This window comes from Ruditapes philippinarum, unplaced genomic scaffold (genome assembly GCF_026571515.1).
Source record: "Ruditapes philippinarum isolate M1 unplaced genomic scaffold, ASM2657151v2 ctg752_1_1_1_1, whole genome shotgun sequence".
Lineage (NCBI taxonomy): Eukaryota > Metazoa > Mollusca > Bivalvia > Venerida > Veneridae > Ruditapes > Ruditapes philippinarum.
In genome coordinates, this window is record NW_026865967.1 from 393,622 (window position 1) to 420,967 (window position 27,346).

Here is a 27,346-nt window from a genome sequence, read left to right on the forward strand (position 1 = left end):
AAATACAGGTAAAAGATATCTACAATTAAGTTGTTGTTTGTTTAAGGTCACACCTACACATAAGGTTTTTTTGGTGACTTTCAAGTTTACTAGAAGGAAGACACTAGGTGCCCCGTACATTATTTCAGGCATGAGCAAGCATCTGTATAACTTCAATCTTTACCTACCATATTGTATTCTCAAATAAACAAAAACCAGAAGTATCTGATAAGATTTTAACTCACAGAAATGGGGGTCAAGTAAATTTGAAGTAAGCAACTTCAACTGTTCAATTTGGCCACAAAGGCCCCTATATCAACAATTACAGCCAGGTCCTTTAACAACTACACAATATAGTTACATATAGTGATTTCCACAAACATAACTCATGTCTCCTCACAGTTCATATTCTGATATATTCAAATGTCTTCCTTATTATAAACTAACCTTATCAGTTAAGTTGTCTCCTTCCTTCCCATTAGCTTCAGCTTTCTTTGCAGCTTCTTTTAATTCCAGGCCCTTTAAAACAGAAATACATGTACGGTAATAACTACTTATTTAAAATTTCCTACTGGAGTATACCTCTCATTATATTCCCTTGGTTACAATAATGTATCATAGACCAATAGATATTAATGTATCTAAGGGTGCATTATCTGATCATAGGTTTGCTATGTTAAGTACTATTTAGGAATTTAATTTTTCATCTGACACACCAATCCCAAGATTTGATAAGTTCTATAATCTCAAGACCTGTTAACATGTACTTCTTGAAATTGTACATCTACAATTATCATTATTAAATATGCTTATTTCTTTTCAGATTTAATCCAAGGAAACATTTTTTTATGAGTCGTAAATCAACATAATCCAGAATAATATCTTGAAACTATCAGATGTTCTGTTCTTTTCATTCTTTCTTTAAGAACAAATTCATCTAAACTTTACACAGCTTGACAGCTAATACAATGACTAACCTTGGTTTTCATCATATTATCTATAGACTCTTTATTCTTCTTGGCATCATCCAACTTTTTCATCAAGGGAGCATGAGCTGCTCGTATTTCCTTTAATTTTTTTTCTTTTTGCTCTTTTTCCTCCTTGGTACTCATATATTGCAGTCTTTCACACTCATACTTCTACAAATAAAGAACAATAACTTTTTTAGCATTTGGTTGCCAGTGTTCAGGATTTGTCAAAAATGTAAAGAGCTTGCAAGTATATCTTACATCCAACAATTTTTGAAAGGTAATCATTATTCAAAAACTAGAATTACATAAGATGATATTTGTGACTTATGTACCCATTTTATTGCCATTAAAATTAACTTCTATTTTGCCATTTAAAAAACACAAATTTAAGAAAATTCTCTATTCACTTACCACCCAGGCTTTTTTGATCTCCAGTGTTGCTATTTTGGCAAGGAAATTTTCACGCTCCTCAAAATTTTTCACATCTTGTTCAATTCTTGCATTTTTCTGCACCTCTTGATTGATACGCTCTTGGAGATTCTGAAATTCTTGCTCTAAACTTTTGGCATTGGTACGGGACTCCTTCAGTTTCTGATGGCGCTCATACATTTCTGGATCACCAACCTTTTGACGTTAAAAAAATAAAGGCAACATTTTTTATTTGTCCAAACTGAAGCAAATATTTTATGAGCTAGAAAAAGTAGGAATACAAACAGAATAAAAAAATGCAAGTTCAACTGTTAATGACTCTGATGACAAAATGTCATAATAATAATTAAAGCTTTTTAGTAACTGACATTCATTTCTTTAATTTAAGGTAGACCATGGGTAATCACTAATGGGCACTATAAGGAACTGTAAATTTGACAACAGGACAGTTATATGTCTTCAAGGTCACCTGTATGCAACATTTAAATAAAATTTACCGTGTGGTTTATGAGTTATGGATATATTTCTGAACTTTGCCATTAGAAGGGCTATTTTTCAGAAATGAGGAAACTCTAAATAATCGGTAATATCATCATTATGAAAAATGTTTTCCTATTGCTCATTGTTAAGAAACAAATAATAACATTCAGGTAACAAATTACACAAGCAAAATGATTGTTTCTAAACAAAATGTTCTTAATATGTATAAAAATGTTACCCTACCCCACCCACTTTAAACACTTATTTGACCATTTCCCTATATAAAAAGCCTTATTCAAAATATCCCTAAAATTTACCACAATGAGGGGCTGTTTTCAAAGTTTGCCTAAATTTTCTTAAAGGTATATTGGTTGATCATGCGAAATATAAAATACTTTTACCGTGTAGTTTTTATTTTATTGAACTTTAAAAATATCTGGTATCATATTTGCTATAAATTTTGGCATTATTTAGCAAATAAATACCTACAATAATTATATAATTTAAATCAAACACTTTTTTCTTCCATAAGGGATCAGAGAGATACATAAATAATGTTAAAAAGAAAAAAAAGAAAGAAAAAAAGTTGCCCCTTCTGGGGTTTGAACCCACACCCCTCAATTTCAATGTAGTTGGCAAGTGATTCTAGCCTATTTGAATACTCTTCAAAGTGGAGGTAATGCATTACCCATGGTCTTCCTTAAATTAACATATATTTAAAATATAAATTGTGTAGGAAACAATATAAAAATTCTTACAGCTTTTTCTGTGTTTTCCAGTAACTCAGATTCACTCATCTTAGCAAAGTCAGCCACTTTCTCTTGTGGTAAGAACTGTGTAAGATTTCCTACTTGAATATTTAAACGACTTACTAGTTCCTCAACCTGTAACAACAAGTAAAAACATAGACTAATCATAGTTATTTATTACTGCACTACAAATGTTTAAGGCCCTCTAAGTCCTGAAAATCCTGTTTCTGGATAGCTTCCTCAAATGAAAAAATCCCAAGTCCCTGTAGGGTTGAACCCAATGACCTTAGCCACTCTTTATATATGGATATTGTTGGTAGGTGTAAGATAAACAATCAAATAGTTAATACAACATATATTTATAAAGCAAATATTAAAGAATTAGAACATCAACATTCTTTTTTCCAAGAATTATTTTACAAAAATACCCAAATGGTATATTTCTATTGTTTTTATCAATATTTGAAATACTTATGGAAAATGTGCCTTTTGTAGACCAATTCACTTTAAAATGAAATTTAAGAAGAATTCATAAAAGGGACATGTCAAATTTGGCACTACAATATATAGATCACAATATATCACATACAGCTTTTTGAGTGGCAGCTCTCCCATTCACCCACCATCTAGTCTGCTGACCTTCCTTGTTAATTTCTCGAGCAATTGTCCAATTATCTCCATCTGAGTTGTATCTGATTACAATATATACATGTAATGAAGTAATTTAAGTGTGAATATGCACAGATAAATATAAATCATGAACAGATTTTTTTTATAATGTAATTTGTAAACACTAGTAACAGTACATTCAAGTGGTACAACAAACCGCATTATTGTTAGGCAGTGTTGGCCTACTACACAAGTAACACCAAAGTACCAAAACATTTTCTTTAAAGTATAAAACAATTATGTTTGACTATTTCAAGCACTGCAACCTACACACCTTAATGGAATTGGATCCCTGCAACATATTTTAAACAAAAGATGCTATTGGAAATTTTAACTTAACATTGGATGTTTATTTTGTAATTGTTTGGTAAGAGTTCTAGAAGATTCATTTATAAACCATCTGGAAATTAAACTTGTACAGCTTTGGAGTTATCTCTTTTATCGTAACAATGTTTTCTGGCATGGGTTTACTGTATATCATATTATCAGGGTTTCTACTAGGAATTTTTATTAAAGAGTCCCAGGGACTCGTGCTCATAAAATATGAGGGTCCCAGAGAAAAATATGAGGGTCCTAATCATTTATTACTTTAAAGTAAGGTATTACTTATATATATTGTCTAGGTTTAATTCTTTACATTTATATACATTGTTCAACTACATATGCTTTTTTATTGACCTTGTTAAATAAAATAAAAAATATAAACCATTTATTATTAATTGTTACTTTTTATTTTTTCATTTCTTTCATTTGGCTGAATGTTTGTGCAACTTGCATAAAGTCAAGATCTTTCACATCTGGTCCGACTAATTTTATCAATTGTTTAACTGCATATAGCTCTACGTCTTGATGACGGACAAATGTATCTATTTTGGAAGTTCAAACATCCATTTTCCGAGGCAAATGGATTACATTTTTTGGTTGAGACGCAATGGCTGCATTTCATATCCGTGGTCGTCTCGTTTTGGACGAGCCACGGATAAGTTAACTTAGCCACTTTTCATTAAAATTGGGGGAGCAGCCGACATGTTTTACGATTTATTTTATAACAAAACACGTATAGACTGGGACGCTTTTTTAAAGTTGACTAAATTCTAGTGTGCGCTGTTTTATTCCGTATTAAACTGTAATTAATTGAAAGAAAGACAACCCTGCTGTATTCAATATTAGAACCCGTCTACCAAATTACGTCATTTCCTTTAAAGAAGCGGAAGGAATTTCCAAATGATATTTACGGAGGAAAATTTAATTTGCGTCCCCATGGACGCACACTTAGAGTAATTGAGGGTCCTAGGTTACTATTTTTGCGTCAAGGACGCAGGAAATGTGCGTCAATAGAAACCCTGTATTATATCACAATAAGGGTATGACCATAATGATGCTGTGCACCCCTGGTAAGTAACTGAACTATTTCTTATTTTTGCTGATTTCATTGGGCAGCATGGATTATGTTCAAAATCTGGAACCATCAAACAGCCAAAATGTAAACCAGCTTTGGCTCATCAAAGTTCAATTTTCAACAAATATTGCTTTCAAATTGATTTCTATAGAAAATAAATGGGTTAAAGTGATACACATACTTTACTGGCAGACATTTTAAATTATGATTTTCATTTCCTTGAAACCAAATAACATTCATAACTATATAATGTGTAAAACGTTTGATATTTCTAAGCAATGAAAACTACTTACAGTTCAAGTTCAATCCTTGCTTTTGATTTTCCATATTTGATAAAATCAGTTGGACTCTGGGCACGACCTAACCAGCTAGTTTTTCCTGCCAAGCCAAGACAAATTGCACAAACAATTGTGGATTTGCCAGTTCCATTTGGTCCGATGACAACATTCAGATGAGGGCCACATTTAAACTCAACAGAGTCATAGGTTCTAAATGAAAAATTAGAAGAAGAAACATTTCAATTATGTGTTATGTACATTGTACTCAGGAAAACCACATAATACAACAGGACAAGTTACTGCTAAGTGCCACATTATCATTTTGTTCAATCAGTTGTGCGCCTTGCCATTTTGTTTGTTGAGAAAGGGTATTTTCTTATTGGAGTGAACAGTGAAACAAGTGACATTTTTGATAAAAGTGAAAATAATAATTACAGCATAAATATAGGATTTACATACTACACTTATGGATCAATCAGCTGCCAATTGGACTCTTAAGAGAAGATCACTTCTCAAGTCTGTAGATGATTGTCAAATAACGGCCTTCTATTATATTTAGACTAAATTTAGTCTTATGTTAAACATATCCATATAAAACAAGAACAGTGGGATTATTTCTTTTCATAATAAGTTGTGGAACTATTCTTTTCAGATTAAGATTTGCCTGGCTTAAATGCTATTACTTCAATCAAAATAAGTACTGTGTAATCATTATTTGAGAGGGATTACTTTTTTGTATTTTGAGTTTCCGGTCAACCACTAAAATTAAGTCCAAACGAATAACTTGTGCTCAAGATAAATCGCTTTTTAGAGGCGAGATATTGCCCAGACACGAAAATAGCACAAAATACAGTACAATTAGTTGGACTAGGTTAAAAAGTGTTTCTGTCTCTGCAATTTATTTGACATAAAATGTCAGTGACTTTTTCTTTCGTCAGTATGCTAAACTTTGAGCACAAAGTCAAAATAGGCATTAAGACAAAATTTGAAATTGTGCATTCATGAGCAAACATTCAAACTAGTTCTTTTCAGAATAAGTTGTGGAACTATTCTTTTCAGATTAAGATTTGCCTAGCTTAAATGCTATTCCTTCAATCAAAATAAGTACTGTGTAATCATTATTTGTGAGGGATTACTTTTTTGTATTTTGTGTTTCCGGTCAACCACTAAAATTAAGTCCGAACGAATAACTTGTGCTCAAAATAATGTAAAATACGCTCAATCAGTCAAAGAACCTTTAAAAGATTGGGATGTGGTTCGCAGTTGTATACATCTTTCATAGACAAGTTGTCTACTAACCTGTGGCTTTTGTGTTTGATGTTCAATTAACAATAAACATAGATACATATAAATCATATGCATCAGAAACTAAACCGACTGATGAGTATTTCATTCAGGTGTGTACCCATATTTTGTTTCCTTACTACATGCATACAAAATGAAAGTAAAAATAGTAGTGACGTAGCTCAATATCTGTCAAACCGCACTAAACTAAAGATGTTTTCAGGGTTAATAAGTAGTCATAATATATTGATGTGCCAAAGCTAGATTCTGAGATATTTTTGTTCTTGGTCAGAATCTCGCTTTTTAGAGGCGAGATATTGCCCAGACACGAAAATAGCACAATATCTCGTCACAAAGTACAATAAGTTGGACTAGGTTAATAAGCGTTTCTGTCTGCAATTTATTTGACATAAAATGTCAGTGACTTTTTCTTTCGTCAGTATGCTAAACTTTGAGCACAAAGTCAAAATAGGCATTAAGACAAAATTTCGAAATTGTGCATTCATGAGCAAACATTCAAACTAGTTAAAGTAATTAAAGTAATTCTTATAAGACCTGTTACATAATACAAACTGAAGACCGACAATTTTCACATTTATAAATTCATAAAGACCCTTTTAACACACATTTAAATTCTAACAATTACACAGTTTCACTCCAGCTAGTTTACGGAACGTCGGTGGTTCTACTCGGGTGCCCGTTCGTGCCTGAAATAATGCACGGAAGGGCACCTGAGGTCTTCCTCCACCAGTAAAGATGGAACGTCGCGATATTACCTATACTGTGTCGATGTGACGTAAAACCCAAACAAACAAACAAACACAGTTTCACAACAGATTATAAAATACAACTGTCACTGGCACTTGATAATTAAGACAGATTGTCAGATAATTACCATAGGAACGTGTCTGGTTGTTTGATCAGATATAGATAACGTTTCCTTGCTTATGTCAACAATTTATTAGCACAATGCAGATTATTTATTGTTTTTTATAACCGAAAATGGAAACTTCCGTGATTTTACTTCCTTGTATTTTTTAACCTGACAAATGAATTCCATGAATTTACGACCCCACAAATTGCTACTTTATTCACAGGGACCCAGCACAGTGTTGCAGCATTTTTTTTCTCTACTTTTGGAATGATGCCGGTACCAGATTGATTGGGAAAATGCGAAAAACATCTTTTCAGCTACATTTAAGATTAGTCATAATGAATAAAGACAGCTTACAGCTTCCACTGTCCAGGTAGAACTATTGAGTGGTGATTTATATAAACATGTTTGATTTTAAATGATTAAAGAGAAATCTCATGGCCTTGAACAGTCATATTTGGAATTATCACTTCAGAAATTGGAAATTTTAATGTCTTTTTTCCATTGGGAACAGTACCTATTTTGGGTAGTAGTTATATAAAGAAAAAAACACGGTGTTGGGATAGTGTATAAAAGTAATTTCTGAATATGAAAATGAAAGTTGAAAGCTATCATGTGACCGATTTGAAATGGATTATTTCATTGGTTGATTAAATTATGAAGCTGACCTGAGTCACAGTATCGTCTAATCAAACTGAGTCTTACAACCGGAGCCGAGCATGTATCATGGCTTCAAAAAAATATTTTAACAGAAGAGTAATAGGGAGCTCGAAGAGCTGGCCCGAAAGGCCTACTCGCAAAGCAATGGGAGTACCTGCTAATTAGTGATGGTTTTAAAAACTTTCGTCCGAAGCACTGAATTGACACATCACAACTTTTCCAATCACATGATTACGATAAAAGCCGAGGTATTCTGCCTGAAAATTGAAGCATGGACTGGTGTCCTGCGCACTTATATATATGTGAACCATAATAGGACAGGGAACCAGAATAAACGGAAGCAGTGTATAAAATACCAAATGACAATTTTAAAACCGAAAATGTAAAATAAAAATGGGTCAAAGACAGAAAAGCCCGGGTTGCATATGTATACAAAATATCATGAGGCTGTGATGTTACTTAAATTTTCTACCACTAAATGACCATTGATGTTGAAAATTTAACTTAGTTGGTAAACCGGTAAAGAATGAGCATCAGACCTGAAATGGAATCCCACAATATGGGACCACATGTCAATGCTGTGAACCACATATCAAGAGGCTGTGGTAAGTAGTTGCTGAGAAAACTGTAACGAAAATTTCCTACTATCTTTTGATCATTAATTATGTCAAAATTTAACTAAGTCGGCAAACAAGAAGTGGATGAGCAACAGACTTGAAATCGAATCCCACGGTATGGGACCAGGTGATAATGCTGTATACCAAATATCAAAAGGCTGTGATAAGAAGTTGCTATGTAAACTGTTACGAAAAATTTCCAACCATTAATGTCAAAATTTAACTAAATTGGCAAACAGGAAGTGGATGAGCGACAGACCTGAAATCGAATCCCACGATATGAGACCATGTGTTAATGATGTATACCAAATATCAAAAGGCTGTGATAAGTAGTTGCCAAGAAAACTGTTACGAGAACTTCCTACTATTGACCATTAATGTCAAAATTTAACTAAGTCGGCAAACAGGAAGCGGATGAGAGACAGACCTGAAATCGAATCCCACAGTATGGGACCATGTGTTGATGCTGAATACCAAATATCAAAAGGCTGTGATAAGAAGTTGCCAAGAAAACTGTTACGAAAATTTCCTACCATTGACCATTAATGTAGAAAATTTAACTAAGTCGGCAAACAGGAAGTGGATGAGTGACAGACCTGAAATCGAATCCCACGATATGAGACCATGTGTTAATGATGTATACCAAATATCAAAAGGCTGTGATAAGTAGTTGCCAAGAAAACTGTTACGAAAATTTCTTACTATTGACCATTAATGTTGAAAATTAAAACTAAGTCGGCAAACAGGAAGTAGACGAGCGACAGACCTGAAATCGAATCCCACAGTATGGGACCATGTGTTGATGGTGTATACCAAATATCAAAAGGCTGTGATAAGTAGTTGCTGAGAAAACTGTTACGAAAGTTTTTTCCCCACCGCCCGCCGCCCAACATTCACCATACTATAACCCGGGTTTGCACCAGTGCAACCCGTCCAAAAACGATTATTTTATACCATTTCACTGTAAAAGTAAATCGAGCTCGCTTTGAGGCTTTGCCTTTTTCATATTAAAAAGAACTGAATGTTTGCTTTAATTGATTGCTTTTGGAACAATTTCCAGCAGTAGGTTGTTTCTTTAGTGTTTATCTTATATATACAGTAGATGATGATACATGCTTGGCTCTGGTTGTAAGACGCCAGTTGTTTGCATGTGTGTTCGACTCGTTTGATCTTTTTGTTGATGTATTTCAAGCATAAATACCAGGCTACAATGTACATGTCATGACGGTCTCATCTTTCGGACCTGGGTGATTTCTGACTTTCTGGCTTATCTTCAGTAGTTTGCGTGTAAATAAGGGTCTGTTCATAGTGAGTTTTGATAGAAAAATGTATTTTGCATTGATTCCACGCGAAAATCTGACGATATTACCACCCACATAATTTTCGTACTTGGATGTTGCATACCTTGTCTATAACAATTTAACTGTATAACAGTAAAAAAACATTTTTTTTAAATAGATCTAGATTCTATATGAATATTTTATTGCATAAATAACATGGTTAAACACATTTTAGCTAGCACCTTTGCACTGTGCTGGGACCTTGTGACCACAGACACTTGGAGTATAGACCCCGCCCTTCTCCGCCCCTGAATATAAAAAAGTAAAAGTATTATCTATTACAAGAATAAGTTTTAAATTTTTGCTTATATTAGTATGAGACGGTTAAGTGTCTAACACGTGAACAAGTTTCAACCGAATTTCATAACATATTAAAAAAGTCAATTTTTTACCAAACGCTTCAATTTCCTGAAGATACCAAGAAATGTAAACACAACTGACCTACATATATTTCAGGTATTTATGTTATAGCATGCCATTTATTTCTGGTGTAAATCAGTCTATGCATATATTCCTTTAATAAATAAATGCATGTTATTTTCAGATCGTACCTTTCTTCCAAGCTTTGCACTTTTAATTACATTTTCCTAACCGTGTCACATGCTTCTTTCCGAATTCATGACGACTGGAATGTTTCCCGTAAATTACAGCGGGAAAATCGCTGGGAAAAAGAAATTCAATCGCAACTACTCGGCCCTTTCCGTCAGTCTTCTTGATTTGGTTTCTGTACTGATTAGGGGAAGTAACCGCTGCGGGGTTTTGGTTCTCGGCATGAAAATGAAAGCGCAAAACAGTGCCGAAACTCATTCCAGTCGTCTCACATCAAAGGAAAGCGTACGTTGTTATCTTTATGAAATTATGATATTTTAGGGACTTTTTTAAACGTTGTTGAAATAGCGGAAAACAAGTTTTATATTCAAGACGTGACCAGGTCGTAATAATATGCAAAAATATTTGGACGTACGGTTTGCACGATAAAAATACACAAGGTGTATACAAGTGCGGATCAAGGAGCCCCCGGAGCCACGCACATAACCCCAAGTGTCTGTGCTTGTGACTTTGTTAGCAATATTCCAGGGTCCGATACATTTGATGTCTTCCCAAATGTAAAAAAAATATCAATATTCTTGAGTGATCCTGTCAAACATTAGCCGATTTTCAAGCTTACGGGAATTAAATTAAAGAGAGCTGACAAGTAAAAAAAAATGTTTTGGGGTTTGTTTTACTTTCACTTTTGTCTTTTTATCATTTCCATAGTAAAAAAAACTTACAAAACATTTTCCAACTTTATTTTCACAATTGAACCTTCACAATATTTAGCATCTTTGGATACAACAGACTTCCGCATGACTGACTAGAAAGCATGTAAAATTAGAAGTAAAATCAACTTCGCAAAAATGACGGCATTTCGCGCGATAATTTGTTAATAATTTACAGTAAACGAAATTTTGGACAGGTATAAAACCCGTCAGCTAAATTATGTCGGTACACCTTGCCCGGACATCCGCAGCAGGTCTCAACCCAATCTCCACACAGTGATCTCCCCTTAATTCTTCGGCTTAGATCTCTGCCACCAAGGTCCCCAATATATCAGAATTTCTGATATACTATATTTTTTCAAAAATTGTTTTATTTACTGCTTTTATCTATCAGATAAGTTTTCTCAAATTGATTAAACAATGTTTATGGATAAATAATTAAATAATGTGAATATTTAGAAATAATTTTAAAAATTATGAGCATATTTTCTACCGAGACACCGTATCTACAGACGCCAAGTGACATATCCGTAGGCCGTAAAAGTTTATTTTATTATTATTCAACAATGAAATGTTGAAACAGTAGTAATTATATAACGTTTTAGTTCTTCCTTTGCATAGTCCATGGAATCTATGCCTAGCGCCAACTGAAAGTGGATATTTTCTTCAGCCAGTTATGAAACTAAAAGTGAAATAATTTACTTTTGGCTTTGCTCTTAATCAAGTATAAGTTTTCTCAGTTGCATAAGTACCATTCCGAAAGTATCCTGTAAAATTTGTGCATTAATAGATCTTTTGTATTTTTATAATGTGATTATAATAGTCACAAATAAACGAAGGAAAAAAATTCAACAAACCACAAGTAATTACAATAAACATTTTTAAGTTTTATTTGCACACACAACACAGGAATGTAAATGGGTATCTGTACAATGAAAATAAAGAGTAATAACAATTTTATTACATGCTTTTCTGTGGTTTATAGAAAAATATCAGTGATATAAAACTGGTAATTTCACTTTTTTGAATTTAAGCCCCTGACGTTGTTTCAGTGAAATACCAGCGTTCACAGAACTGGGTACCAACTTAATGAAATGAGTCAAATGACGTCGTAAATTTCGTCAAGTCGTATTATTATATGTCCCGCTTTTCATTAAGTATTAGGTTTAATGTCTTTTTAAAATGTTTCTTTGCATATAATAAGAGGAATATTTGTTTAGTTTAGTGTAAGATCGAAATAGTTATTTCACCTTGTGCCACTTGTGAAATATACCTTTGGTGCTCAATGGTGAAATATATTCCGATCTTACACCAAACTAAACAAATATCCTTTATATTATATATTGCATAGTTTTTAATTTGTTTGATAACTCATTTCTGAATGTTTGTTAATCATACATACATGCAGGTAAAACTTAATAATTTGACTATTCAGCCTCTGTATGAATTTCATGGAAATAAGATGGAAAATATATTAATTGTACTTGTATGTTAATCCAAAATATATAAGTGGTATCTTACCTCCAAAAATGGTTTGTAACCTGGTATGTTTCCTCCATTGTACCTTAGCCTCCATTAATCAATTTGTAGGACATTGACAGCAAGAACTTGAATTTTACTGTTGATGTGGAGTGGTACCTTAATGGAAGATTTATTGTAGATTGTTCGCACTGATTTTGGGTACCGGTATAAATGGAATGAATTTCAAATTTTTTTTTGACTGTCTTACTATAACACAAAAGATAATTTCAAAGTAGATTTGCAATTTTATGTCAAATATGTTCTCAACAAAATGTGTTTACTTTTCCAGGTTGTGTAGTTTGGAAATCAGAATTATCAGACATTTTGCTTGTAAGACATTGAATGCAGGAATTTAAAATGTAATGTGGAGTGGTACCTTAAGGTAAAATTTTCAAATCTTGCTTTTTTTTCAATAAATTTGGATAAGGATTTATGATACGCATTTGCCAAATTAATGGTGAAATTTTATCAAAATATTACATACAGAAATTGAAAAAAAGGTTTTAAAAGGGGAGGTAACTAGTATACATAAAAATCTATTTGAAATTTATTAAATGTGACTGTGTCTGTGTCAATTGACTAAAGTTGAAATAGCTACATATTTGAGAAGAGACAGCTGTGGAAGAAAGATAATTTTCTCAAAGAAAAAAAAATCTATTAAGTTTATATTTTCCTGATTTTTCAAACTTTTTTTTGCAGAAAAATGGCATGGATGTATTGAATTTCAGCTGTGCATGTAATTTTATGTCATATATGTTCTCAACTTAATGTGTTTTTTTTCAGGTTGTGTAGTTTGGGATCAGAATTATCAGACCAGTATTACTTGTAGGACATTGACGGCAGAAACTTGGAGTGTTACCACAATGATATTTTCATCAGTGAAGCACTTCTAGTTTGAAATTATGACCTCTGTAATATCTGAATGTTTAAAAGAATTAAATCCATCATTTTCATTAAAACCAAAACAGCTAGAATGTCTGAACCATATCATTGAAGGTCGAGATGTTTTAGTTAATTTACCAGTCGGATATGGCAAAAGCCTTATTTACCAGATGCTGCCAAGCATTATGGAGAGGATGGGACGAAGCAGGACTGTGGTCTTGGTCATATCTCCACTTAATATAATTCAGGAGGACCAACTTAAAAAGTTACAAGACCATGGTAAATTATCCTACATTTTACCATTTTGTGATGGGAATTCAGAAGTAGATTTAACAGGAATAATTGATGGCAAATATTCGATTATATTTTCACACCCAGAGACTATACTGAATACAGACTTTGGAAAGGTATTGCTGCAAGAGCAATCTTTCATTGAAAGGCTGGCTGCAGTATTTATTGACGAATGCCATGTAGTAGAACAATGGTATGTTTTGCATTTACTTCAATTAAAACTTATATCCTAAATTGACCTAGTAAAAGTGTGTAACCTCCTGTACCATCATGATGTATGATATTATAACATATTATGTAATTCATTGTAGTCATCTGTCTGATTAAACTTAATTCCTGACGAGTTTGACTCTTTAAATTTTAAGGGTACGTACATTTTGTATGAATTAATTTTTTCATTAACTATACAAAGTCCTGATATGTTATTGTTATTTCAAACATTAGACCCGCATTTTCACTATTGAAAATTGAAAATAGAAGGACCCAAGGATTTTGTTATTATGCAACAAAATTATTGTTGCCTTTATATATTTAGACATGTGACATAACCGTTAAACATGTGACATAACCATTTAAAGCGACAAAATAAATCAGGTGCAATTAATATTTATATCATGTATGGCATGATGCCCTACTAGAATCAAATAAATAATTATCCTAATCCTAATCACCTGATAGAATCACTGTTTTTTGTTCCAATGCAAATCATTAAATCACTATATTATATCAGGATTGATAACTGCATTGTAGTCTTATACAACATTATTAGCTCGCATATACGAAGTATATGGAGAGATGTCCTACTCGCCCTGGCATCTGCGTCAAATCATTTCAGTTTAAAGTTTTGTTGCAGTAAAATATTTTTCACTATAACTTTTCATTTCTTAAGGTATCAACTTCCAATAATTATGTTCCTTATCATCATCTTATGCGACAAGGTTCATAACTCTAGCACCAATATTTTCAGATTTATCTCCCCTTGAACTTTGAATTTTCCTTAACAAAATTTTTTTCTGTTACTTTTTTATTTCTTAAGGGATCAACTTAATACTTTAAAGATATGTTCCTTATCATTAACCACATCTTATGTGACAAGGTTCCCAACTCTACGCCAATGTTGCAAAAATTTTCTCCTTATAAACTTAGATTTTTTTACTTGAAAAATGCTATTTGTTTGCTATAATTTTTTTAGTATTAAAGATATCTACCTAAAGCTTCAAATACATATTCCTTATCATCAACTAGATCTTATGTGACAAGGTTCATAACTCTTGTTGCAATATTTTCAGATTTATCTCCTTTTGAACTTAGAATTTTTTTAATAAATATAATAACTTCTTTACTTTTTAAGGTAATCTTCTTCAAACTTCAAATATATATTTCTTATCATTACATAAATGTTGTGTGACAAGGTCCATAACTCTAGTGTGACTATCTCCAGAATTATTCCTCCTTGAACTTGAAATTTATGTTAATATATTTAAAGAAATATATTTAAATCCTAATTATTTTTCTTTCATAGTTTTGTCTTCCTTACTGCTTCCAGTATTTTAATTTAATTATTGGAGCTTCGCTGTCTCCTGTGTGACAGCTCTAATGTTCTAAATACTATCATACCTTTCAAAACCATGCTTCAAGACAGCTGCTTCAATTCTTGTAGTTTAATGAAAAATCCTTTTCACTGTGTGGAAAGAGATCTGAGTTCAAATCTCAGCAAGAATATGTTCTTTTTCTGGAAGCATGATCTTGTACAAAAATTGTATGATAATAGATAAATAATAAACACTGGCATATCATAATATAATTTTCTTTTATCAATAGTTATATTAAAATGACCAAATAACATGCATTTTAAACAACAATTAACACAAATTGTTTTTTAAATTAATTGGTCATAACATGTGAATAAAATATCATTAACATTTTAAAAATACTGCAATAGTTAAAGACTGAATACAAAGCTATCAAGCAACAACAAAAAAATATTATCATCTACATTATGTATTTGGTAATTTTGTAAGATTTTAACTCTAATATTTTTCCAGGGGTGAACAATTCAGGAAAACCTTCCAGAAGATAAAAACTCTTCCTGCAATATTCACAGATGTTCCCTTCATTGCTTTAAGTGGAACACTTACATGTAAACAGATACATAAATTACCATCTACAATTGGACTTGCCAATCCTGTCATTATTCAAGAAAGCCCAGATCGAAAAAATATTTTTCTGAAGAAAATTGAAAAGATTAAAGATACTGATGTAAATATGATTTACGAAGAAATATATAAGACAGAATGTGACCAGCTTCATCAAAATCAACATAGTTTCCCTGTTACTTTACTTTTTATGCCTTTGTTTTATATAAGTCAAGCTGCTGCTTATTTGAAATACTTATTTGGTAAATGTGACATAAAGTCATCATGTTATGCTGTGTTATTTTCTAAACAGGATAAAGAAGTAATGAATACTACAATTGATGACCTACACAAACAAAGTCCAAGAATAAGATTAGTTTTGACTTCCTCAGTAGCAGGAATGGGGTTTGATCCCCCAAGTGTTGTGAGAATTATACATGCCCAACCACCCCGCAATCTCTCACAATACTTGCAAGAAATTGGGAGAGCAGGCAGAAGAGACCAAAGTAGCACGGCTACTCTTTACTACAACAAAAGAGACATTGCAAAAAATCTGCCTGGTATCCAGGATGACATAGTAGAGTATTGTTCCACCAACAATAAATGTCTTCGTGAAATGCTTCTAAAAACTTTTGGTTTTTCCAAATCATGTAACATTCCTGCAGAGAAATGCTGTTCTTTTTGTTTGGACGAGGAGTTGAAAAAATTAGCTGAATCTGGAGCATTTGATGAAAATGTTCAGATTATATAATATGTGCAACACTTGAATCATTTATCTTTACATGAAATGAGAAATTTTGATTATTTTCAGCAGTGGATAACACAAAAGTAACTAAGCAGGTCTAATTATCTCACCTTGATTTGGGATTTTAAAGTCATTTGTGCTACTGATTAAGTCAAAAATACTCTTGTTTTATGTATATTTTAGGTCTCTATAAAAGAGTGCCATTATAAATTGGTCTTTATCCCTCATCTGAGATTAAGTGCTATCAAATTTAAAAGGTCACATTCTTCAATGCTTAATAGATTTACTAATTATATCAAATTGGGTCATTTATTTAAATTAACACATGCTGCATAAATGAAATAAAACAAGATTGCATTTGTGAAAATGCTTTTCTACCACATTATTACAACATTATATACAATATTAAGGAGGAACAGGGGTAGTTTTATTTCTGGTGTATTTACAATGATTTTTGCTAATATGCCATTGATGTATGTTATTTGAAATGTCATTGATGTATGTTATTTGAAATGTCATTGCTGCATGTTATTTGAAATGTCTTTGCTGTATGTAATTTGAAATGGCATTGATGTATGTTATTTGAAATGGCATTGATGCATGTTATTTGAAATGTCATTGATGTATGTTATTTGAAATGGCATTGATGTATGTTATTTGAAATGTCTTGGCTGCATGTTATTTTAAATGCCATTGCTGTATGTAATTTGAAATGTCATTGTTGCATGTATTTGAAATGTATTTTATAATTATCTACAATTCCACTTAACACATTATATATATAAAGACAGAAACAAAAACAACAATTTGTAAGGTATGAACAATTGTCTGAAATAGTAGAAGTGAACAATGTCTTTACATTATCATTTTTCATTGAATGTATTGTAATTAATTTATTCTGAAGAGAAATTATTCAAAGATGAATAATTTCTCTTCAGATCTTATAATTAATGATTTGCAATAGAAAAAATCAACAATATTATGTATATTTCACATTTTTAGAAGAGGGATTGAATTTTATGACATTCCCAAGATAAATGTAAAATAATTATTCTTTACTGTGAGTACAAAAGTACAATGTACACATTTTATTACGTACCATTGTCATTGTAAACAATTTGTTGCTAAAATTCTATGAAAAATCTTGTCTAGAACCACCGAATATAAAAACGTTTGGTATACATGATATGGTTTTTATTTTAACAAAATGTTGATGTTGTCTAATGTGTATGTTATGAAAAGGCTTCTGACCCTGCCTTCTGGAGGACATTTACAATCTTCATTTTTTTTAATAATTAGGTTTAAACAGATAACCAGCGAGAAATATAGTTTCTGTTCCCTAAAATTTGACTACATGTATTTAAATTCTGTACTAATGGTTTCAGATAAATATAACTTTTATGTGTACAACAAAATGACAACATTTTACATAGAAGTAGTATTATAAGGTACAAGTTATCTAAACATAGACAAATGAAATAATAACATTCTCTAAGTGCAACATTTATCAATGGAAAAGTACAGGTACTAATTATCTTAACATAGGCAAAAATTGATAACTTTCTTTAAGCGCTTTATAATTAAAAAAGTTGCTAATTTCTTAATTGTATCACATGTTGACCTGAGATTATAATGTTTTATATTATTTCCAGAAATAATCACTCATGTATGCTTGTCTTAAATTAGAGTAGACTGGACAAATTAGTACAAAATGGTACTCATTTTCTTGTACTCATTCACAGAATGGGCAATCATCTATTATATTATTATAATGACCAATATAATAAAAAAAATCTTAACATATTAAACAAACTTTAACATATCTAGAAAGATGCATATTAATGATATGCATCCAATCTTTCACAATACATTTATAAACCAGTATATGTATATACATAGGGTAAAGACCAAAATACCCTTATAAGAACTGAATCATTGCCAGATGTTTTCTTTACATAAAGAAAACATTTACAAGCATATTTATGCTTATACCCATTTTTTATGTTGCTGCTAAATGGCAAAACAAGTAAACTATATTAAATCACTACACATGTATATATTTCATGTAGGTAATAAAACACTCTTACATACACCATGAAGTTCTAGCTACTATACTGAGCACTGACCACCGTATATATCCTATATATCCAATACACTAATTTATCTCCATTTCAATATAATGTAAATATAGAGTATATCAAAGTTTACCTCTAAATAAGTCCATACATTTATATACAAATTTTCCAAGAAAAGTACTTTTACTTAAAAACAGCACTTAAAGACTGAAACTTACATAAATATGTCATCTGGCTAATTTGGACATTGAAAAAAATCCATATTCTGTAGACAGATAAAAAAAAAATTGTCTGATTCATAACATACCACTACTACCTCTAGTGAAATGTTATATAACAGGGCCATATAATCATTTAATATTTGTAAATGTCTGCTATGACATATATCTAAGCTCTTGACATTGTCGTTTCTAAAAAAGGTTGTCAAGTTTTGTATTTTAACTAAATGACCTCAAGGGTTGGCCAATTTTTACCTAAAGGAAAGAGTTACATGTCTTACATAATTTTTATTTTGTTTGTTTGTTTGTTTGTTTCATTTTACGCCTTCTTCCAAAAGTATTTCACTCATATAGGCGGGTAGTTTCCTAACCATCGTTCCTGGAGAGTTACACCATTTTTTTACAATACAAGTCTATGATATTCATTTACATTCTATATTAGATTTATAATACTTGTTGAATGTTCACCTGAGGCTTGCATAATATCATTTTATTCAAAACATTCCAGAAATTCTGTTATACATCTATACCCATTCAGTTCTCTTTAAAATTACTAATAGTCATCATCATTATTACCTTCAGAATCATATGAGGTACAACTGGTTTGTCCATAATAAAGTCTTGAAACAACTTGGTTTATCCGGTATTTGAAATCTTCATTATCTATTTTCAAAAGAGATGAAGATAAAATACTTTGAAGTCCTCCACATGATCTTCCTTCAATTTTCTTAAAAGGTTTCAGATCACGCAAGGATGCACTTACAACTTGTTCATCTTTCTCTGCCTTTGGAATATTGTGTTTTGAACCAGTTTTTTTCAAATTAACTGATGAATCAACATGCTCACAAATTAGAGAAACAGTATCTGCTGCCCTTGTACTTCTCAAGATTGCCTTTTCGGATTTATTAGCACCAAGAGATCTAATAAGGTCTTTTTGATTGCAAACAGATATCTCTTGAGCTAAATCGCTCTCAATGTTATTACCTACTCCACCCCTAATATTAGTGAAAGCACCTTCCAACACTTGTATTCGCTGCATTGGGCTAAGAAGAAATTGGGTTTTTAATAGGAAGTCCAAACATTCTTCGAAGTACTTAGACAGCCTAGAATGCGCAAAAAAGAATGGCATTGTATACATGACACATGGTATTAGTCTAAAAATGTCCCCTTCCTTGACTACATCTTCCATCATCATCAATTGAAGGACCCAGTGACATAAATTGCTCGAGTAATTGTATACTGTATCTGAAATGTCCACAGATTTGATGTCGCTTGTTTCATGGTAGGCATTAAGGTACCCATAATTGGACATAAACTTATCAAGCATACTATTCATCTCTCTGTCACGGTCAAGAACAGACCTGGATACAGTCGGCACATTTTTAGTTGGCTCTGACAATCTATTTTCCATACCGAAATACTCTAAGAATTGCTCTATGATCATCTGCTTGCCAATAAGGAGTAAAAAATCATGATGTGATTTAAAGGCACCCTTTACCTTTCCGTTAACATCACTACGCTGAAGCTTAGCCTTGTAGTGGTAAAGGGTTCCTGGCTGGCGAAGAGTTGATGTTTTAAACAGTTCTTTATAGCATTTCTGGAATAAAATTTATGCAATGTTATAAAATTTCAGAAAACTAGCAGTGTAATTGAAAAATTCTGTTAATGTAAACCATGGGTAATGCATTACCTCCACTTTGAAGAGTTTTAAATAGGCTTTAGAATCACTTGTCAACTGCATTGAAAATGAGGGGCTTGTTTCAAACTTCATAAGCAGAAATTTTTTTCATCCTTTTTTTTTTTTTAACATTATTTATGTACCAGTATCTATCAGATTCCTTATGAAAGAAAAAAGTGTTTGATTTTTAATTTAAAATTATTGTAGGTATTTATTTGCTAATTAATACCAAATATTAATAGCAAATATGATACCAGATATTTCTAAAGTTTAATAAAAGAAAACCTACATGGTAAAAAAAAATTATATTTCCCATGATCAACCAATATACTTTAGACAAACCTCCTTGTGTTAGATTTTAGGGGAAATTGTCAAATAAGAGTTCAAATTAGGTGGGGACAGGGTAACATTTTTATACAATCATTTTGCTTGTGTAATTTTTTTCTTTACAATGAGCAATAGGAAAATATTTTTCATTATGATATTATCAATTATTTACAGTTTCCTCATTTATGAATAATAACCTTTCTAATAGCATAGTTTTTGTTCAGAAAAGTATCCCTAACTCATAAACCATATAGAAAATTTTATTTAAATTTTGCATACATGGGACTTTAAGACATATAACTGTCCTATGTTGTCAATTTAACACTTTCTTATAGTGTCCATTACCCATGGTCTACCTTATATGAGTTTTTACAAATTTCAACTGAAAAAGTTAATAAAGCTTATCATTCCCCATAAAAATTTTGATTTAGTTTTTAAAGAGGAGGAGTAGTAAACCTTGTAAAATGTCATTGATGGATGATTTTTTTACTTATAAAAAAACATCTGTCCATACTGAGACTTACTTATAAGTCCAATCAACCTAAAGCAAGTTACTTACTAAAATTTCCTCAATTCAACAATGTTCTAGTTCAGACTTTAAATACCTCCAAGAAATCTTGTTTCATATGCCAGAACTCAATTATTATTGGGTCTAAATTTTCAAATCTTTTTTTCCTGGTTGTTGCAAGAGACCTCAAGTTCTTTGCTTCCTCTAGGCGCACTCTAGTTAATTGATCTCCACCAACGGGAACTTTAAATTTCTGAAGGAGATCTTCAGATCCTAAAAAAATAAAACAAGAATTGCTAGACTTGTCAGATAATGACAATGACTAAAATGAGCAAATACAGGAATGTTATAGGTATTACGCATTTCAGTTGTAAATTATATGAATTTCTTAGCTCTTTTAGATTAAAATGGCACTAGAAGAAAACTTAGATCATCATGTTCAATGTGAAAAAGGGGCATAAGGCAGGAAGTACTAATAACTAAGTTTGATGACTATCCAGCTCTACTGTAAGAAATTTTCAGGTGCCCTATTGATTAAAAGTTTGAGTATTTGACTATATTTAAGTTCTTGAGAAAAGACAACAGCAAAACGGCTAGACTTATTTTTCAAAACAAGCTAAAAATATGAAAAAGAAAACCTGCATACCTCATAGATATTCAATTTGACATGAAATATCCAGTACCAGTATAACAGTTGTCATCATTGCTACAATAACACGCACTAAAAACATTAAAGTAACAATGAACAAGATTCAATGGCAATGTCAAACAGATGCCATCCTCAACTTCCTCTTATTTTCAAAGTCAAACACTTCTAAGGGAATACATGAAAGCAACAACATGACTCCAGCAATTGCTTGACTTCTACTTAAAAAGTCGAGATTGATTAAACACAAAAATAAATTTTGAACATGAATTAAGCAACATTGTTAAAAATCTTTAGAACATTAAATATGTGGTATTTTAAAAATTCACAATCATGATAAAATGAACTTTTAAAGATTTGATGCTTCAGCCAAATTTTTCATGTGCATGTATCACTGTTATGCATATAAGTTATTGAAAACATATAAAGTAAATGACTAATTTTTTTAATACATGATTGTTGATTATTTATAAAAACTGAAATGTTAAGAGAAGTATTTTTGTCATATAATAATCATATACATGTATATACATGTACACATAATTATCAAATTATTAAATAAGTAAAAACTGAAAGAAAGAAAGATGTTTTGTTCTCTTCTTTGGGGCAAAATTTTTGTCACACAAGTTCTTAGTACAGTAACTAACTATGGCTGTGGACACTGAAATTTTAACAGACTCAAAAAGCAAGGTTCTCTTTTTCTGTTAAAATTCTCAATACTTTTCTAACATTCTGCCGAGACTTTGTGACTGTTATCAAGGTGAAGTGCATGCTATCTACACTTTCTTAGTAACCTTTAGCCACATTTCACGTTTCCTGTTAGTAAAGTTGGTAATACTAGTTAGTTTGTAAATCTCCCATTTGTAGTTAAATGTCTATATATCCACAAGTTTAATTATGTTCTAAATTTGTAATGACATCATCAAACAATTTTGCTCTCTCTACATAAAAGAAACATTTATTCAGTTTTGAAGCCTTGTGTGTCAATTTTTCAAAAAAAGAACAAACCAGCTGAGGAAATTTTAATTTTAAAGCTTTAAGGATTGACTTTTTGGCAGAAAAAAAGTTTTGTGATACCATAACTTTGATATTTGAGGCTTTATCCCTTAATGATAACCATAAATTTCATTTTATTGTGACTGCCATAACCATTTGTGTAACTGGAAATCAGGATTGTTTTTTTGTTTTTTCAAAGACTTTTTACTGTATACAGTATAAGAGTGTATTATCAGAAAATTCTATAAAGATTTCAAACATATGAATTACAGTATTTTCCAATCCTGATTTTTAACTAACAAAACTATGCATCTGACAAGTTTTGATAGAAGTAAAAGAAAAAGGAAACTTACCGAATGCTTTGGTAAAAATTTCACCAAGTGTACTTTCATATTCATCCATGATGTCTACACATTCTTCATGCTTGGCTTCATTCTTCAGCATTATTGGTAGTTGATACACATGAGATTTCTGACTCATTTGTGTATGGTATGGGTGATAGATGTGAGCTGGAAGCACAGGTTTTAACCAACTGAATGCTTTCAACTCTGATAACATCCTTCCTAAATACATTAAGCAATCAATGTTATATTTCATGTGGCTGTGAAATTTCCAAAGAAAAATAAATAAATAAATGTTTTTTAAGAAATAATATATCCCAAACTGTGATTTTATCGCTCAATAACATCACTTTTTGGAGTTCGGATGCGAGGAATTATATCACGAGGGCGTAGCCCGAGTGATATAATGATGCGCATCCGAACGACAAACAGTGATGTTTCCCAGCGATAAAATCACCGATTTGGATATATTATTTTGATTCTAACACGACATAAACAAATAAATGCTGCCGTACCTGACATTAAGCAAAATTGCGCCTGATTTGTTTCCGTACTTATTGTCAGCGCGTCAGATTTTATAGTGGTTACATCACATGTTTAATGATTATGTTAAACAATTAGTGTAATAAGAATAGTTCTTGAAATTCAACAATATCATGCAAAAACTTAAATCAAAAAGAAAGATCTCCATTTCAGTGTAATGAAAGAAATAATGAATTAAGTAATTTAAGAATGCATTTTAAGATAAATTGTAATAAGAAAGTGCTGACCCAGAAGTATGCAGTAAGTATTCCTAAGAGTCTGCTGAAAATGGCCCCTTGGAAAAAACATTTCTGGCTGTAAACTTGATAACGGATATGGGTCAGCAACTAGGCTGTACTGTCCGGGTTTTGCAATCTGATAGGTATATTGTAATTGATAAGTACATGTAAATTTGTCATAGATATATAAATCTTATTCAAAATTTCTTTGAATTAACAATAGTTAACTATTCAAACTGATGTGCTTAATTGTATAATAGACATGTATATAAATTGATTAACACAATAAATTAGTTTACAATGATCATTTAATATGAAGATTTAAGAAGCAAGTAGAATAATTCAATTTTAGTATTCTTAGATATAAAACATACCCTGCTAAATATAATGTTTGAAACAAATAAATGGAGATCCTTGTTTGATCTATCCATTGATTGGTGTCCAGTGCGAACATATATGTCAAGGTTATCCCCTGTTATCTTTACCAATGGGTTGGTGATAACCTTGCTAGCTATACCAGCATTCATTAATTCGCCAGCTTCATCAAGCAGTCGAAGTTTTGATGATGGAGACATAGTGAGGCTTAAGTGGTTCAATCGCACTAAAGCCTGTATTAGACAACAAAATGATCTTACTAGATTGTTACTGCTATAAATATCCATTAAAACTAGTATACGTCCATATACATTTACATTCCTTTTAGTTTCAGCATTTAAGTAAAATGTTTAACACCAAATATATATGTTAAAATATGTTTGCATCAATTATTTATAAATTATCGAATATGATCAATATTTATCATTATCAATATAAGTAAAAATACAAAATGTAAAAACTGCTTACTGAGTCATCCAAGTGACCTTTTATTGCTACAAAAGTGGTCATCCTGTGCCAAGCAGAAAGCTGGTTATTTCTCGAATTCATCAGAATTGAGTACGCTGCAGCAACAGGTGCAATCTTACTCTCTGCTGGCTCTTTTCCTGCAGTGGTCATCACTGTGAGTAGGTCCAAAACAAATGGAATTCTATTAAAATACAAAATAATGATATTAATTTCTATTCTTTACAGGATCAATGAAGTCACAGCTATGTCTGAAAGTAGAAATAGCGTACATAATGTGGGTATCCACAAAAATTAATATTTCAATTGAATTACTTGACTTTAAAACTTAGTTACAGATATGATTTTTCTAATAGTGACCATCAATTTAAAGTTACTGTACTTGTGGTTAATGAGATTTGAAGTCATACCTAAAACTTTATCCCAGTATTACATTAAAGCCCCACTACTCAAGCTGAAAGTTTATCAAATGTACATTATGGTTTCAATTATGAAAAGTAACATTTTAAAAATTATTCTGAAAATGTTCTTTTCATGACAGTTTTGAAAAGAAGACCTACCTTGTGGATATTTCTAATATAATTTCATCTATCAGATTATCTCCATTATCAACTAAACTCTTCACACTCCTGTATCGTGACAATACACTACATAATGCAGGATTGTTTGAAACAAGAATGGAACATTCTTTATCAATATCATCAATTAATTTAGATTTTACAGCTTTTAATAACACCTGAAATCAAATAATAACAATATAGATATGATAGTGTAGATTATAAAAATATGTATATTGAATGTTTGAGCTCGAACTGCTAAGAAATACAATAATTAATTCAAATTCATGTTTTAGAGGTACATATTTCCAAAGGGGGAAATTAATTAAATTAAAGTACAAATTTAGCAAATGTTCAATATCTTAAAATTAACAAAAAATGTTAATGCTTATGCATATTAGTTACCCTCTATAATGTTTGCCAATAATACATTGTTAGGGTTTATAGGTACAGTTATTAGTATTGCCTCTACGGCTTGTGGTTTTAAATTATCATGTGCATGAAAACTTGAATTTCATACTACATTTACAAATGCCTGAAAATCTGTACCCATGTTATACAGATTTTAAGTATATGAAAAAAGCACTAATTATTTTTGCATTGTTCTTGGATTTTAGCACAGACACTGTCTTGGAAACTCAGTTTTCTCTTCTTAAGTTGAAATCATAGGTACCTGGTATGGGTGGTATTAAAAGAGCGTATATATATTGGAAATCATGAAAGTACATTAAAATGCTCTTTTTGTGTTTTTACAACTTATTTGAAAACTGAAAAATAAATCTGTTAAATACAGGTAAAGAAAACCACCAGATAAATAAAAAAGAATAAAATAAGTTTAAATAGGAATATATTACTGGATTAGAAAATATCTTCTTCACAGTTTCTGAAATAGAGGGCCTGTTTGATGCCTCTCCTTTTAAACATGTTTTCAATATTCCTAGGGTTGACCCAGATTGACCCAACCCTGAAAATTTACTAGAAGTATGTGCATTTTCAGGTTTCAAACTGTATTCATGGTCAACGGTTGAAGTGGACGTAATAGAAAAGGAACTTTGGACTGGCAGGCGAGAAAACTCTGCATTTACTGCTGGTTTATTTGACACATTAGATATAAATAAAGTCCTTCTAGTTTTTTTGAAATTTTTAGAATAATTTCTAATGGTTGTCTGACTCTGAGATTCAGGTGTTGATGGGCTTGATGACATACGTTTAAAACGACTTGTCGGTTCTTCTTTTGTTAATTCAGAAATTTTTTTATTTAAAGATTTTACATAAGTGAATGTTGTATCAATATTATCAAAACAGGACCTGCAAATTCCATAATCCCTGTCAAGGAGAACGGATTCCAATGAGTTGTCAGATGTTTTACAAATTAATGACAATTTTGATAAAATATCAAAGGAATTTTTCCCATCAACACTATAAAACCGTTTACGGTCACAAAGAAAACAATTTTCTGGCACCTTTTTCTTTGGTGTAAACATAATGAATAAATAAATAATTAACCAAAAAAATGTAGTAGACTCAAAAAGTGTTTAAGAAATTTAAAAAAAAGGTGAATCAACACTGAACCAGAGGAGTATCAGATCTACATTAAAATATTTAGCTAAGCATTTGTGCTGCTGTAAAAATTATACAGCAGTGTAAACTAACAGCCAGAAATAATCATATAAATAAATGTAACTAACAGTGATGGAAACATCATGAAATAGAGGAAAAAGTTTGTCAAATAAGAGAGGCTCAAAATTAGTTTAGAATCTACAGGAAATGCCACAGGACAATATTACATATCCTGATTTTTGTTATGGTAACACTCCACAGTAAATTTTCAAGTTTC

The 27,346-nt window shown here is 31.4% G+C and overlaps 4 protein-coding genes across 5 annotated transcripts in view; 2 read left to right on the plus strand and 2 right to left on the minus strand.

Moving 5' to 3' along the window:
• The window catches only part of LOC132730890 (structural maintenance of chromosomes protein 5-like), a 31,383-nt gene extending 20,210 nt beyond the window's left edge, over positions 1–11,173 (minus strand). Inside the window, exons 1-7 of the mRNA XM_060716973.1 lie at positions 11,001–11,173; positions 4,970–5,164; positions 3,198–3,300; positions 2,618–2,743; positions 1,362–1,574; positions 957–1,118; positions 427–498 (exon numbers count right to left, since the gene is read on the minus strand). Coding sequence (XP_060572956.1) covers positions 427–498; positions 957–1,118; positions 1,362–1,574; positions 2,618–2,743; positions 3,198–3,300; positions 4,970–5,164; positions 11,001–11,077 — 948 coding nt within the window. The 5' untranslated portion in view covers positions 11,078–11,173. The remainder of the gene's footprint in view (positions 1–426; positions 499–956; positions 1,119–1,361; positions 1,575–2,617; positions 2,744–3,197; positions 3,301–4,969; positions 5,165–11,000) is intronic.
• Positions 11,174–12,952: 1,779 nt separating this feature from the next.
• On the plus strand, positions 12,953–13,947 carry LOC132730885 (uncharacterized). Its single transcript, XM_060716966.1, has one exon. The coding sequence runs from the start codon at positions 13,412–13,414 to the stop codon at positions 13,913–13,915; it is 504 nt and encodes a 167-aa protein (XP_060572949.1). The 5' UTR covers positions 12,953–13,411; the 3' UTR covers positions 13,916–13,947.
• Positions 13,948–15,310: 1,363 nt separating this feature from the next.
• On the plus strand, positions 15,311–16,568 carry LOC132730893 (putative ATP-dependent DNA helicase Q1). The gene is made up of 3 exons (XM_060716977.1): positions 15,311–15,441; positions 15,728–15,941; positions 16,131–16,568. The coding sequence occupies exons 1-3, from the start codon at positions 15,311–15,313 to the stop codon at positions 16,566–16,568; spliced, it is 783 nt and encodes a 260-aa protein (XP_060572960.1).
• Positions 16,569–20,318: 3,750 nt separating this feature from the next.
• Positions 20,319–27,335, minus strand: LOC132730884 (uncharacterized). Of its 2 annotated transcripts, none has more exons than XM_060716965.1 (9): positions 26,364–27,335; positions 25,513–25,688; positions 24,956–25,136; positions 24,487–24,720; positions 24,122–24,248; positions 23,364–23,573; positions 22,015–22,074; positions 21,420–21,641; positions 20,319–20,452 (listed from the first exon to the last, which is right to left on the minus strand). In XM_060716965.1, exons 1-7 carry the CDS (start codon positions 26,991–26,993, stop codon positions 22,016–22,018), a joined length of 1,617 nt encoding a protein of 538 aa, XP_060572948.1. In that variant the 5' UTR covers positions 26,994–27,335; the 3' UTR covers positions 20,319–20,452; positions 21,420–21,641; position 22,015. The 2 variants fall into 2 exon arrangements, with proteins under 2 accessions (XP_060572948.1, XP_060572947.1); XM_060716964.1 differs by having other exon boundaries at positions 22,015–22,089.
• Positions 27,336–27,346: the final 11 nt, after the last annotated feature.